The sequence below is a fragment of the Ornithodoros turicata genome, chromosome 3, assembly GCF_037126465.1.
Source record: "Ornithodoros turicata isolate Travis chromosome 3, ASM3712646v1, whole genome shotgun sequence".
NCBI classification, from domain to species: Eukaryota; Metazoa; Arthropoda; class Arachnida; order Ixodida; family Argasidae; genus Ornithodoros; species Ornithodoros turicata.
The window spans coordinates 3,454,429-3,470,011 of record NC_088203.1 but is presented as its reverse complement, the minus strand read 5'-3'; the positions used below and the strand labels follow the sequence as shown (position 1 = coordinate 3,470,011).

Below are 15,583 nucleotides of genomic sequence, written 5' to 3'. Positions count from 1 at the left end.
GGTGCCATGGGCGCCAGGTGAACAGGGGCGCCATTGTGTGGTCGGGTGTGAATGTGCCAGGTCGGGCGCTAAACCTGGCACATTCATAAATGATCTAAAACACCCGCCATTAGAGAGGTTGTAGTGTGAAACCTAGTGCGGACCACACGAAAACGCATCCCCAAGGACATCATGTTAACCATGTTGCCATGGGCGCAGGTAGCTCTAGATACGCCACTGCACAAGCATGTGCGTTAGAGCCGGCATAAGGGTTCATTACGGTCGCTCCAAACGGTAGTCCACATTGGGGATACCAACAGTCATCTAACTCAGCTGAGGGCATCGTCACGACTATAGCAGCCTTCGTGCTGGACTACTGCTGCCTCAGTGCTGGTGGTGTGTGCTTGTCGAAGATGTGATCCGTCCGTCCGCTGCGACAACCGGTCTACCATAACTGCCTTTATCAAGAAAACAAAGAATATTTTCTTGCAGCGAAAGATATTTATTTGTCCGAATTCCTTCCGCTCACTTCATTACAAATTTTTATATATATACCTAGTCGTACTCTCTGGACGTCTAGTGAACGAGCACTTACGCGGAAATGTTACGCCTTTAGCTCAACAGGTCTTCATGCTCTGCTTCTTCTGACGGCCCTTTCGACTTGCCCAAGGTGTCCTCAACGGTCACGCGCAGAGCCGTGACGATATCCTTCAATTCCTCGTAATCCCGTACCTTGTCTTGAACGATGTCCAGGGAGGCCCTCATGTCTTCACATCGTCTCACCTTCTCTCGCATCACTGCCGTATCATCGTGTAGCAACTGCAGCGAAGACCGCAGGCTTTTCATCTCTCGACCAGTATCAGACAGGGCTTCCGTCACCGATAGGTCCCTAGCGGCGAGGGTCTCTTTCATTTCGTTCAACACTTGGATGTCTCGCTTCATGTCCTCCAGCGCAGTTCGAATGTCCATCACCTCTTGAGATCTGTCAACCTTGGCCAGCTTCTCGGCTACAAAATTTTCGAACGTGCCCTCTAGAGTCTTGAGCTTGCTGTCGACGCTCGTCGAAAGTGACTGTAAGCCGACTTGCAGGCTCTGGATACTTTCAGGAAGAGGACGAAGGTTCGCCAGTTCTGCTTTGATTTCGTCAGATATCTTGCTTTCTTCAATTGCCCTACTACGGTCGAGCGCCAATAATGCTTCCCTTTCCTTAAATTCTTTTACTTCGTCGTATAATAATTCTAACTTTGAGAACAACTCTTCCCGTAAAGCTGCTTCGGCGCCACCGCCAAGTTTTGAAAGCTTGGCAGCTTCTTCCGTGATTGTTCTAAGCATGGCGTTACCTTCACTCTCCCCTGCTTCTTTCATTTCTGCCATGTCAATCGCCACTTGGTTAAGTCTTTCCCCAAGTGCTCGTATCTCGCACGCAGCCTTCTCAAGTTCTGCACGTTGCTCCGACTTGAACGCGGTGTTTTCAAGCTTTGCAGCGTCTCCGGCTTCCCTGATGGCTTCCTTGAGCCCGTCCAGTTGAACAGACAAAGCTTGAAACTTCTGTTCTAGGGCAAAGCATTTCTGGACGTCGTCTCTGACCAGTTGCAACTCCTTCACGATGTCTTCGATGTCCTGGTGCTTGACACTAGTCTTCAGCTCATCGATGACCTCAACGCATTTCATCAGAGTCTCGACTTGCTGAGTGAACGCTTTTTTCTTGTCGCCCGAACTACCCTTCATGTCTCCAACTAACGTGTGTTCAAAGTCAGTGACAAACTCCGTAACGTACTTCATGTCTTGCATGCCACCTATCGACGCTTTAAGTTCACTTACGGTCTCGTTAAGCTTGGCGTAGTTCTCGAGGCCCTTCTTAAGCTCCTCAACCTCGCTGGCGACTTCGCCCAGCTTCATCCTCACCGTATCCTTCAGCTCTCCCACGGCCTGGACATCAGTCTCGTAGCTCTTCAGGTCTTCCTTCAACGCGTCGAACTCCTCGCTGATCATTGTCATATTGCCCTTCATCTGAGTCTTCAACCCAGAGATTGCACACACAACACCGGTGTAGTCTTCCTTCTCGCTCTTGAGCTTCTGTACTTCTCTCTTGAAGGTATCCAGCTCCTTTGCAGTTTCGTCTCGAAGACTTTGAACCTTCGACGACATCTTACGGACATCCTCGTGTACCTTGGTAACCTGCTGCTGCAGTAGAGCTACTTCGCCCGGTTCTGTAGCGACCATGTTGGACGTCACATTCGTAGGCGGCGGCGCCTTCGATGTCACCTGCGTGAGGGCTTGCAGAGGCGGGTGGCTGGGAAACGTAGCCACGTGATAGACCTGGTGCTGCTGCGGCGGTGGAATCACCGGCATAGGTGGCGCTAAGTTGTGGTGGCTGAGTTTCGACGAATGCTGCTTTGTGACGGCGTTATCCTCAGTCTTCCGGTGGCGGACGCAGTCCTTTCGAGCGTGCAGGGGAACCTCGTGCAGTTTGATCTTCTTGCCGCACATCTGGCACTGCACGATCTGAAATTCGCACTGCTTGGTGTGGTCTTTCATGGCGCGTAGGGTGTCCAGGATCCTGCAGCCGTTGCGCCGGTTGATGCAGGCGACGCGGAGAGAGAGGAGGACTTCGGTGTTGTTGCGTTCGAAGCGCACCTTGCCTGGCTTTGTCTCGATCTGAAAAGTACCAGCGCTTGAAGCCAACCAAAGCACGAACACAAAACATAAGCTTCAACGCCTGCACACTATAAAAGAAAGGAGTAAAACAGGGAGTAATTCCAGCTTCTAGTCCCCTAGATTGCAATTGCTCCCCATTTTAGTGCCCTGACCCCGAAATTTACTCCCCAGAACTGCAAATATCCACTGCACTTCTCAAATGGTCTCCAGAATGCAACAATCTACGTAAACACGTGCTCTTCGTGAATTTGCCAACATTGTTTGAAATAACTTAACTTAGGGATTTTCCACCGACACAGAGTAAGAAATAGTTAGCGGTTCTTTCTTGACAAATTGTACTCTATGCATGTCGCAAGATTTTATATCACTCGACGTGTCAAGGCTTATGGTTTAATTCAAGGTGTTTTAATTCATGTGCATGAATTATGTACATGGAACTCTTAGAACGGGATGTGAAATGCAGTCTCCATTTACTCCCGTGCATTTACTCCACAAAGGGACTAATTTTTGTGGCAATGCATTTACTCCCTTCCAAAGGACTAATATTACTCCCTTTTTTCTTAGAGTGTACTTGCGTGCTTCAACTAGCGAATGGCTTCCTCTACAGGTGGCGCGTTTTCACTGACCGCAAATCTTCAATCAATATGGAAAGTTGTATACTTAGACTACATTTTGAACAATTCTTTGCATATACTACCTCTCACGTACAAATACAATTTTTACGATCTAGTATATACCCAAGTCCAAGTCTTTTAGCACTTAATATTAATTCCATGAACCCAACACGTTTTCTAGAGCAGTGTTTCCCAAAGTGTGGTCCGCGGACCCCTGGGGGTCCGCGAGAGTGTTCATGGGGGTCCGCGACCGTCTCTCACATTTCAGTGAGGATTTTCGTCCCCACAAACACGCGCTCGTACATGCTGCCCGATTTCCAAGCACCCAGAACTTCCAAAATTGCTACAAGCATGCTTCAACGGCTAGCTTCTAATTTCTGATAGAAAAGTCCTGCAATGCACGTTTGTCAGCGTCATAGACATACAAACAAGGAGGAGGATCCAGTCCGTAATCGTTTCTGAAGCTGTATCGAAAGCACGCAGCAGTTGACGAGGTTGCTGGTTATGCACTGGCTGTGACGGTGTGTGTGTGGGGGGGGGGACGGGACGGTGTGTGTGTGTCCGTGAATTGGTTCTCATCGCTTCCGGGGGTCCGTCACCGCCAAAAGTTTGGGAAACACTGTTCTAGAGGAAGCCTTGAAAGGTTTGACAGACAAACCCAACCACGCTGAAGAAAGTCGTCCAGCGTTACATTGCGCAACTTTCATTCCCTTAACACAGAAAAACTAATGCTACGTTAAGGCTTACGTTAGGTGCTCATGCTGGTATGAATGTTTCAGACTAATGTGAATCAGTTCTCCTTCCTTGCAAATATCTCTTCAGAAATATTGGGATGCTCTGCGAGAACACAGTGGTTTGACTTGTCAATTTTCCAGCTGGCAGCCTTTTGCTCCTTTGCCCAACCATCTATACGGTAAATTGAATGAATTGAATTGAATTGAATGGAGCTGTACATTGCATAGTACCGCTTGGGGCATTTCTCCGAGTACCGCGTCGCGAGTACCCCACGCCTGGTGTGTCGCTCCTTGAAACGACCAGGCTGCGAAGGGAGGCTGGCTGTGAGCACGCTGTCAGCAACAACGTTGCTCGCGCTGTTTCGCCGCGCTGCGCATATTCGTAGGCCGCACTTCCGGTATGGAATGTTGCAGAGCAGTTACTTGACAAGCGTGTCGCAAGCAGGACCTGTAGTATCAGAACGTGCGCAGACGCAAGACAATGATCCACGACGGCAAAACCTTCAGACGATGGACAAAGGGGGATGTATACACACACCACCTTTCAAGCACAGCTCTGCTTTGAACTGTGTGTGAGCCGTTGTGTGGGTATGTCCCTCCTTGTCCCTCGTCTCGGGGTTTTGCTTTCATGGAAGCTTACTACCTGCTCGCTCGCTAACCAACCTTCCCTCCGCTGGCACAAGGACGTCGAAGGGCAGTCAAGACAGTATAGTTTGGAGAACACAGAAAACAAAAGCGCTGAAGACGTTCGCGACTTCATAACGTTACACGCTTTCCGTGCAGGTGACTGCACTTCCTCAGGTACCGTGCCGGATAAAAGTTTCCGGAACACGCTCCGGCGCGTTCTTAACTCAAGAGTGGTACGGTAGCAGCGAATGGTACCGTACGAACTTGGAAACGGGTGACTGGGTTCCCTAGGCACATGGCTGTACGTCCGTACGGTCCAATTCGCTGCTACGGTGTCACTCTGACGAAGCAATGCGCCGTAAACTTTTGTCCAGCACAGTACGAGAGGAAGAAGCCGAGCCTCCTGCCACGAAAGCTTGTGCCGTACTTAATTCGCGAACGCGCTTTTCAGCGCTCTCGTTTCCTGTATCCCTTACACCGGCAAGACGAGGATCTCCCCGTCTGTTACAGGTGAATGCCATCCTTTCAGTTGGCAACAGCGTTCTCTTACTTTATCAATGGGACAAGTGAGCGCAGACCCGTCGCCTTGCTCCCTGAAGCAGAAGCTGCAGAGGACGTGCTTGCAGGTGATATTTGCCACCATCGCCGATATAACGCCGCACATGGAGCATACTTTCAGGTCCCGAGAAAAGGTGAGAAAATCGACGGGCGTCCAGTCTGGGAGCCCGATGTCGTCGAAGCCGACGAGGAGTCGCCTGTCGCTTATGCTGTTCGCCATGACCAACTTTCCGCGTTGCAGGCGCCGCGTATTTTCGGTCTCCAGTCCAGTGGTGGCAACAGAACAGCGGTTGACGTCTCCGAATCGAGCAATCGCGAGCTCGGGGTCGTGCTTGTCGATTTGCACGTGGACTGGTGATGATGGCGATCGTGTTGACTACAGGATGATGCAGCGCTGGAGGGATGCTGATGTTGAATTCCAATGGCAGAGTCGGAGCAAGTGGCACACTTCGCAGTGGAGCGGCTTGATCTGGCCTAGAGCAAGTGATCCGAATCTGCGACTGGAACACTTGCGCCCAACTTGGAGTTTAGCCCTGGCCAATCTTCCTTGGTGGATGGCGGCCAGAGACGGAGGAAGAAGAAGAAGAAGAAGATTGTACTCATGTTCCAATACAACGCCATGTTTTGCAACATCAAGGTCCTCCTAATCTCCTAACGTTGCCCTGGTGATGTCTGGCATATTGCTTTCTTCAAGAAACAAAATTGCTAACGTACGACGCGAAATACTAGTCACGGCGAAGACGCGTCGGGAAGCGGCCATGTTACCATAGAGATAGATGTTACCATAGAGATGTTACCGAAGCAGAGGCAGGAAATAGGAAGCACGAGCGACAAGTGACACGTCACGTAGAGTTCCGGTTGAATCTGCCTATTTTGGCGGAGCAGTCTGGGTTGCTCCCTGGAGCGACCTTGGCTCGAATGCCGCTCCGAAGCTCCCATTGGAAGACTCCTGAACTGTTCCCAATCTGTCAATGGAATAGACTTGCTCTCGGCGGAGCAACAAAACTTGCTCTGGAAACGCTCCGAATCTGCCATTGGAATTCAACATGAGAGACCGAGACGTGTTCGGTGTGACTGGAATTGGTTCTAAATTTTGTCGCGTTAATTTCACGCGTCGTGGGTGAAATCGGCTGCGCTGCTCGTGTGTTCGAGTGTTACAGGGTTAAATTGGAGCTGCTGCAAGCTCGATGACTGCTTTGCATCTACCTTGGCGGGTGTTCCTCTTTATCCCGACCGAGGACGCGTACGGTAGAAATATTTCTGTGTGTGTGTGCATTAAATACTCGCACACTCTAAGGAAAAAACGGAGTAAAATGGGGAGTAATTGCAGCTTCTACTCCCCCAGTCTGCAATTGCTCCCCATTTTAGTCCCTTAACCCGACATTTACTCCCCAGGACTGCAAATCGTCACTAAACTTCGCGCATGGTCTCCTGAATGCAACAGTCTACGTAAATATGCGCCCTTGGTCAATTTGAGCGGCATAAGGCTGTATAACTCAGACAACGTAGCAATATTCCAACCACACAGAGTAGGAAACAGTTAGCGCATCTTTCTCCGCAAATTGTGCCCTATGTATGGCGCAAGATTTTATGTCACGCGATATATCACGGTTGACGGTTTGCTTCAAATTATTTTCATGCATATACACGAATTATGTACTTGGGACTCTTACAACTGCGCGGGAAACGCAGTTTACACTCTGTGACATGCATTTACTCCCGAAAGGGACCATTTTTTGTGGCAAGGCATTTAGTTCCCAAAAGGATTAAAAGCACTCATTTTTTCCTTAGAGTGCAGCACCGTGTGTCGGGAGTTTCTGGCGCCCGTTCAAGGGCCGCATGTGGTCGAACGGTGGATGGAAATAACTCGGATAGTCGGATAGTAAGACGGATAGTCGATGCATGGACTACATGCTCAGTTAGCGGAGATAACTCTAGCGCGCGCAAAAGCAGACGATTTCTGCATCCAATCACGGACATTCCCGCAGGGTGACGTGGCTGTTCTTGTTGTTGCCAACACAGATCGCGGTATACCGCGCAATCTATTTAATTCGTTTACCTAATAACCGTGACGTGATTTGTCGTGCAAATGCGCAGTATTCCACATTTTCAACAAAGCGCGATCGAAAGGAATACTTTATGAGAGGAACAGGGGCGTACGAGACCGCGCCACCAATCCTGCGCATCATGATAGCGAACGGAAACCACAAGGAAGGACACCCATAATACGGGACCCTCAACATTTTTATTCCCGGTGTCGCTTCCACCAATTTTCCCGCCCATTTTACGAAGGCTCTTCCAATTTCCCAGAGACCAGCGCCCCGCCGACGATTTCGGTTCGTGTCACGGTAACTCCACACTGATCTTAACCGTGAACGCATCATCCCTGAGGTAGCCTTTATCCAAACGTTCCAGTTCATTCATGGTCACCAGAGAAAAACCGTAGCCAACGTTCATGTCACTTCGAGGGCGTTCAAAGCTGTCTAGCTCATCAGCACAAACGGCTTTCGGGTCCACGGTGACAATTTTGTCCGTACCGTTCTCGTTGTTGTTCACTAACTTGAGCGTCGTCAATTTCTTGTAGGGCCACTCCAACATAGGGTCAAAGATTCCCTTCCGAATATGGATATACGCGAGGAAAGAGGGGGCCCCACTGGAAGGGTCAGGGCCGAGACTTCCAGAGACCGCCATGTGATATCCTTGATGACCGATGTAGAATGCTTCGCTTTTTATAAGTCCCTTCTTGCTGAGTACGTTTTTCTTCAGCTTTGAGTAGGGCCAGACGCGCCACTCGTAAACCCTGTTCGGTAACATGTCCTTTAACACCTTCATATCGGCTAGCAGCGCGTCCTTCCATCCTTCATTCTCAGATTTAATCTTGCCTTGAATACCGTCCACGTCCAATTTGAGCTGAGTAACGCTTGCAAAGACGTCTTCTCGCATGATGTTCAACGAGTTCTTCAGGTCCTCATACTCTCGGCACATGTCTTTCATGGTATTCACCATGTTCAAGATGTCGTACGTTTTGCTGTTTCCGTTGAAAATGACTGCCATCCTAGACGCAGGCGCTGATGGCGTCATGTCGTCTGCCTGTTGGTCACTGCGACTTTCCCTGGGTACTTCGGGATAAAGTTGATGTCCTTGCTTCGCGACATTCTTCTGCACTTGACGCAAACTCTCGGTACCTTCTGGTACGGGACATATCCGTGCCGCGTGTTCCCTCAGCTGGAACCGCTTCAAATAATAGCCACACATCTGACACTGGATGTTGTAAAAGCCACAGATGCGCGTGTGGTCCTTTAACTTCTCCATGGGCCCAATGTAATCACATCCTTGCGTCCTGTTTGGACAGTACACGCGGAACGCCAGCAGAACTTCCGTGGCGACATTGTCCCTGTGCAAGGCGTCCTCACGAGTCTGTACACCGTCGAGAGGACAATTGAGGACACCGTCCTGCGAAGTGATACTGGCGCAAAGGTGGCAGAAGACGTGCCAGCATCTGCCCCAAAGCATTTCGGAGGCTATAGACCCGCATACGAGGCACGACGTGAACCGAGGTATGGGGCTGGCGAACTCAACCTCGGTCCAGTCGGTTAAGCCTACGTGCTCGAATCCGATTATGTACCTTTTCTGGAGAGACTGCTGCGCTTGCATGTTGGTGTCGTTACCGGCGAAGGGATGTTGCTGAATTTGGGAGTGTGTCGACGACATTTTACAGGAAGCTGCTGGTAATTTTGCGGTGGTCGCGAGCCGGCGTAGCGCCGTTAGCGCGCGAGTTGGTGATGGCGATGGATGGCCGCTGTTGATGATGATTATGATGATGATGATCCTGCGATGAGATGTGGTGTTGATGGCGATCAACTTGGGAGAGCGGAGGGAATTGCACGCGCATTTCGTTGGTATCCCGGGTCATAGCCTCCTATATATATATATATATATATAGCCAGTATATAGGAGGCTATGCCCGGGTAGGTGGTTGTAGTGATGGTGAAGGGCCTCGTCGTTGTCGGCCTCACAGAGGTGGGCAACGTCACGACTGACGCCCTGGGAAAATGTGCGTCCTGGGCCGACTTCTAAGGGAACTGTGCCGACATATATAGGTCTGAAAGCGTCCGAGGAAAACCCAGGAAAAACCCCAGACAGCGCAGCCGGCACCGGCCTTCGCACCCGGGTACCTCCAATGTCTCGACGTGACCTGGCCAGCACGGCCATATCACGTCGAGATTATACACTCGTCGCAGATATTATCTCCACTATCTTTACAATATGACTTCCAACTGGTAACAACGTTTTCGAATTGTTTCGACGTAGCAATGTCGCATATGGGAAGAATTTTGTACGTCAAAACAGTACAACGGATGGTAACAGCCAGCTTTAAATTGAGTCAAGTTGCTCTCCTACTGGCTGCTGAGACCTCCCATGCAAAACTGAGCCCCGTTGTCCACTTTACCATGCCCGTGACGTAAACGGGAGTTTCGGGGTATCGCAGAGGGAGGAGGAAAATCACCATTGACGTTTCATTTTTCGTCCTTTCGTTCTTATTGACATCGTCTTGCACGCGTTACACTTAGAATTGGAGAGCACTGTACAGCTATATCCATGACATGGGCAAAGCGGCTCCGTGCTAGATATGGCAAGGGGATTTTGAAACAGTTTATTTTTAAAGGTGGATTATTAAACGGTGATCTCGAAGCGGGGATAGTAAGCGGTTTATTTTTGGAGATATATTTTTAACCGCGTATATTTTAAGCGGGTTATTCTTGAATGTTTTATTCTTAAGCGGTTTATTCTTAATGGTGGATTTCGGGTACCCCCCCCCCCCCCTCCGATCAGATGGCACTGTCACGGTCGCGGGTTTGAAGCAGAGGATGTCATTCATCGTCATGTGATTCGTTGGCATGGCAGGTTGCTTAGAAAAAATTTATCACGGCCCAGGCGAAGAATGTTTGCAATTGACCTTTTTTACACAATGCTTCTGCGCATGCTCTGTGACCCTGACGGCGCCGGAGGGAGTTCCCTACATATTCAATAGATGGCGCGCGCTGAGCGTGTTTCGCCAGTTTCGCTGGACAGCCGCTAGGATTGGATAGGAATTCTTTGCCATAGGTTAAAAGGAAGCACATCTTTACAATAGACGATTAGCTGTTTGCAAATAATATATGTTACAACGCCAGATGTCGCGACCCGCCGTTTGGCAAAGGAAGAGTCACGTGCGTTGGCAGCCACCGATCACGTGCGTCATTTTGATGATGCGAAGGAGGTAAGAAGGAAAACTTCATGTACGACGCTGACAGTACAATGACCTCATCTCATGAAACGCGAAAGCCACGAAGTTACACGACGGCAACAGCAATAACGTGCGCTTGTTTTGCGAACGACACCCCCCCCCCCCCCCCCAAACCACGACACATCCTGAGGATGTCTATAAGATGTCACCAACCGGATAATCAGACGTCCATAAAATATCCCGGATAGTCCGAATGACATACTGCGGGACATCATTCGTACTGCCATTGCAAGAGCCGAGGACTTGATTTGGGCAGTCCTCGTAGCGTCCTTTATGACATTTTCAGGATTTCATTTTGGGGATTATTTCCCACCAGCGTCACCCCCGAGCTGTTTTGCCCCAATTTTACAAGATTTTTACTACTAAATATTTAGTGTTCCTTGTCACATGTATAACTTGTTGTACTGGGTTTACAAGTAAGAAGCTGCTAAACAATGCCGGTAGCATAACCTGTCTGTCTGCTGCTTTATCTTTGTCCTAATTGTTGATTGACTCTCTGCAACTTGTATTACATTGTACATGTTTATCATCTGTAAAACTGTTACACTTGTAAGTTGTGACAGAGCATCCTGTTGCAGGGACTGAAACCAAAACGATTGTCGGATCAGTTAGAGTTCAGTGTCACAACTCTGAAAGCGGTTTCGGTTGCAGGATTTGCCGCTTTAATATTTGCAGTTTCCAGTATTCAAACAGTTGAACCGGTACTTTTTTTTTTCGGTTTTCTCTAGGCTGTATCTGCAGGATGCGTGGATGTCGCAAAGAGAGCTACAAAGTGCAAACGGCTAAAAATGAACGTATTCATCCGTTGTGCTCCGAAAGGGTGGTGCAGTGCCGTCTGCCACGTAGAAGAAAGAGTGAACTCTTTCTTCGACGCACTTTTGCAGTTTGCGACATTCCCCGTAAAAATAATTAGTTGCGGTCTCTATTATCTTGTGCACCTTCGTTTCGCTCGTGCTGTAACAAGATACAAGTCAAGAAAAAATGTGTGCGTTCAGCGGTTAAGCAAACAGATGTGGAAACAAACAACGTGCAACACTTTGTATCTTAAATGATAACAATAATACAGTTCATAGCCTCATAAGGGATGTATGCAATACATGTCACACAACGTGCAAGTCATCCGATCGTGGACCCAAGCGAATAAGATGGTATGGTGTCTACACAACGAAACACACATGAGCGAAAACGAACAAAAAACACATGACGAAGCGTCTCTATTTTACCAGAAGCACGTACTACACCACTAATCAGAGTTGTAAAACAACAGAAATACTGTCAACACATTTTTACTCGTGATGTGTTCATTTTCGTGAATTTTGCAACCACTTAAAAAAAATGCAAAAAATTGTACTCGCGAATAACTTCACAAATGACTGAATGCGCAATTCGCGAAATTCAATACATCGCGAATAAAAATATGTTCACAGTATTGCATCCCGAGTCGTTCGTGTTCATGCTTGAACCGATTCATGTGAACTGGTAACCGAAATCACATTTTTTCGGCTCAGGTTACGGTTTCGATTAATTGACGATAGTGAATTGCGCTTGCGTTCCGGTTACAGCTCTTGAAAACGTTTCAGTTCCAAGCGGTTTTCGGTTCTGTTCCGGTTTCAGCCCCCGTCCTCAGGGCCGGCGAGAGGGTGGGGCAAGCGGGGATGGTGCCCGGGATCCCGTGGGACACACAACTCATAATGATATAATGTCATAATGACATATAATGTCATGTCATAATGATATAAAGAAGAAATACTGGGACTGTGTTACTGAAACGTAAGGGAGGCGCACAAGCATGATCCATCCCCGGGAGCCCGTAATTTCTCTCGCCGGCCCCGCCTGTCCCGTTGGCCCTGACGTACGATTCACTCAACCATTATGGGATATACAATGCATTGGTCATTCCATGAGACAGTTTCATGGCAATATGTGCTCGCTTCAAATTCATACAAAACTTATTTCTTTCGCACTCCACACCCGGCCGTCCAAGAATAAAGTTTAGTCCGTTCCAAAATACTTCTGTCCAAAGTGGTTGGGTGCCACGGGATGAACCTCCGAGGACAGGATCTTCAGGTGCGGGAAGGCTGACAGGACAGATTTAGCGGCTGCAACGAAAAAATTGTAGCTTTAATGGCAACAATCGAGCGGACTGCGTCAGCGGAAGGGGATATGTCGCGTGCTTTTTACCGTGCGGCGTGCAGAAGAGGTTCAGCAAGATGACGTTGTTCTCGTGAACCCCGTGCTCCTGAAGTACCCTCACGGCTTTGATGACTGTGTTGCCGGTACCTGGGTACGTAACAGGACGGCGTTAACATTCCCGTCAGAAGCATACAAAAGAGGTTGAAGGTACCGTAATGCAGCACGCTGACACGCATGATAACAGCTTGTTGCTTATAAATGCAGCACATCATGGTATATGTGTGACAACGAATGCTAAATATTTAATTAATTAATTAATGCTAAATAATTTTCTAGTAGAATTGCGTCAAAATGGCTCCGGGCGACGTCTGGTGGGAACTCAATTTGTCGAGCAACAGTTGTCTATGTTTCCGACTGGTTCAGTGCTCGTGATGACTATGTAGCCGACTTCTTTTATTTTTGACACAGTGTTATGCGCATGCAATGTAGTTTTGCTGCTGTACTTCGCAAGCAAGGTAGAACTGGTGGCAACTTTGACACAGCGTTGCCCATAATCTTTGATTTTTCACAAATTTTGTCATGTCGTGTACAGCAAGGATGGCCCTAGACTGACCCATGGGAGATCCCGTTGATAACACGGTATAACTATGGTTGGACAGTACAAGTGTTCAAACGAATTTTCTGAATTACATTTATTTGTTTTTTTAAAAATGTAACCATAAAGTAACCAAGTGACTTTAATGTACATAGCTGTAACGAGTTACATTCCAAAAACAATAACTGTCACTCAGTTACTATTTTTGCAGGATAACAGTAACTTAGTTACTCTTTTTGTAACTCATACATGCCTGCATCTGAGTTACATTTATTTGTTTTTTTTTAAATGTAACCATAAAGTAACCAAGTGACTTTAATGTACATAGCTATAACTAGTTACATTCCAAAAACAATAACTGTAACTCAGTTACTATTTTTGCAGGATAACAGTAACTTAGTTACTTTTTTTGTAACTCACACATGCCTGCATCTGAGTTACATTTATTTGGTTTTTAAAAAATGTAACCATAAAGTAACCAAGTGACTTTAATGTACATAGCTATAACTAGTTATATTCCAAAAACAATAACTGTAACTCAGTTGCTATTTTTGCAGGATAACAGTAGCTTAGTTACTTTTTTTGTAACTCACACATTACCGTAAATTATGCCTCGCACTTACTCATGATGGGATACATGAGGAGGACTTTTCTCGAAGCGACATCCACCGGAAACTTTGCGTAGACGACGTTTGCTTCGTGGGTGTCTTCGTCACTCTGGATTAGGATTTTCCCAATCCGTATGGATCTGCAGCAATCTCGAAGACCTTTTTCCATTGCCTCACCTGTGGAGAGAGCATGAATAAAAAAACAATCCAAGATGTTGCGTTCGTCCTTTTGTGAGTCATTGCCTCATCTAATTATATGATCACAGATTATATCTAGCAATCTTACCGCTTCTGATAATGCTCACGCAGCAGCTACCTTTCAGGAACTTGACACCGTTGTACGTTGATCCTAAGGATGTGTCACGTGTTGGATATTACGTATGACACATCGCTATGTAACAATAGAGTTCAAGTTAAAGATTATACAATTACCAACTGGGGTTATCACTGAACATTCCGAGTAAGAAAGTTGGTTGAGGCCCTCCTCAACGACAAGGCGTATCTGCACAGTGGTAAAGCTGATGTATTCGACATGTGTAAGTGTAACACGTAGGTCATAGAAATGCAATCGAAATGCGCAACTCACCAGCCTGTCGGCATAGAATACAAAGTCGCTTCGGCTGGTGTTTCTAAAAAAAATAAAAATAAAGTGACAAATGTTCATAGGTCACATATTAGGCGTTCATGAGGTGCACGTTGGCCTAAGCAACTGGATTATAATCTTTGCGACAACAGAAAGATATTTAAAACAGAAACAAGGTACACAGGATTGTGTGAGTCTTCTCGTCCTTACCTGTCTCGTATGATTGTCTGAAGCTCCTTCACCTGATCGTTCATCGGAATGACTTTAAGATTGGGGCCCAGTGTTAACTGTACTTGCGTGGAAGAAAAAGTCGGCGAAACAACCATTCTCATAACATTTGTTCCCTTAATAACATCGGGCTCTTCACTCTCCGACATTTTTCTTGTCGAAATTATTTTGTTTCGGTATCGCGATAATACTGATGACGATGGAATAAACGTGTGCCTATCGCGCTCCTCGTTAGGATTGTCAACAAAAAGGTTCGCCTTACCACAACAGTTATTGTACCTTATTGACGGACTTGTTAAGCACCATAATAATAATTACATGAGTTTTGTGTTACATGCTCTTTCAGTTACAAATTATTCTGAAACAAGAACTTATGCAACCGGAAATGCAACCTTCTGCAATGGCCGCAGTGGCCGCTGAGTAACTTCTGCTCGATCGTAACATTTTAGTAGCAAGAATAGCGCGTTGATTTTAAAATTTTGATACATATTTGAGAAGAACTGACATCAGTGATTTTCGAGCGAATCTTTTGTGTATTACCTACCAGTCCGAAGAATGGGAGGCCCTAAGAAGGGACAACGAACGAAAGGAAATGCTCGGGTACGTAACACACCGACGTCGGCGTGTGTTAGAAAATGCTTCAGACGCTCGAATTACAGGCAGCAGCTCTGTCGACATTGAATGAGACGCATGCACAAAACTGCTGGCATGCTTGTTTCTCTCCCAGTAAAAAGAAATCTCCACTTACGCCCGTGTACAAACAGTCGATTGTTGCAGTTTGTGAGGTGAAGCCACATGCCTGAGGTGTTGAAACGTTGATCAGGGCGTTTGTCGGAAAGATTGTGAGCTGATATCCGCACGCTTAATTGGGACTCCACCTTGTTGTAATCTGCAATGTATTCGATTTGTCATTGGCTATATCGCAGCAGTTGTATTTGTAAAGAAACCGCCATGTCCTTGTACAAAAGATGACGTAGTG

At 47.3% G+C, this 15,583-nt stretch overlaps 4 protein-coding genes across 4 annotated transcripts in view; 1 reads left to right on the top strand and 3 right to left on the bottom strand.

Moving 5' to 3' along the window:
- Window positions 1-460: 460 nt before the first annotated feature.
- Window positions 461-5,531, bottom strand: LOC135389817 (golgin subfamily A member 4-like). Its single transcript, XM_064619844.1, has 2 exons — window positions 5,163-5,531; window positions 461-2,637 (listed from the first exon to the last, which is right to left on the bottom strand). Exons 1-2 carry the CDS (start codon window positions 5,388-5,390, stop codon window positions 592-594), a joined length of 2,274 nt encoding a protein of 757 aa, XP_064475914.1. The 5' UTR covers window positions 5,391-5,531; the 3' UTR covers window positions 461-591.
- Window positions 5,532-7,396: 1,865 nt separating this feature from the next.
- LOC135389816 (TNF receptor-associated factor 6-like) lies at window positions 7,397-8,990 on the bottom strand. The gene has a single exon (XM_064619843.1). It carries the CDS (start codon window positions 8,879-8,881, stop codon window positions 7,514-7,516), a length of 1,368 nt encoding a protein of 455 aa, XP_064475913.1. The 5' UTR covers window positions 8,882-8,990; the 3' UTR covers window positions 7,397-7,513.
- A 2,490-nt stretch (window positions 8,991-11,480) lies between these two features.
- LOC135389815 (uracil phosphoribosyltransferase homolog) lies at window positions 11,481-14,792 on the bottom strand. Its single transcript, XM_064619842.1, has 7 exons — window positions 14,587-14,792; window positions 14,380-14,422; window positions 14,226-14,295; window positions 14,080-14,142; window positions 13,809-13,970; window positions 12,639-12,737; window positions 11,481-12,556 (listed from the first exon to the last, which is right to left on the bottom strand). The coding sequence occupies exons 1-7, from the start codon at window positions 14,751-14,753 to the stop codon at window positions 12,450-12,452; spliced, it is 711 nt and encodes a 236-aa protein (XP_064475912.1). The 5' UTR covers window positions 14,754-14,792; the 3' UTR covers window positions 11,481-12,449.
- Window positions 14,793-14,998: 206 nt separating this feature from the next.
- The window catches only part of LOC135387838 (E3 ubiquitin-protein ligase listerin-like), a 30,526-nt gene continuing 29,941 nt past the window's right edge, over window positions 14,999-15,583 (top strand). The window contains exon 1 of the mRNA XM_064616996.1: window positions 14,999-15,204. Within this exon, the coding sequence (XP_064473066.1) occupies window positions 15,160-15,204 (45 nt within the window). The 5' untranslated portion in view covers window positions 14,999-15,159. The remainder of the gene's footprint in view (window positions 15,205-15,583) is intronic.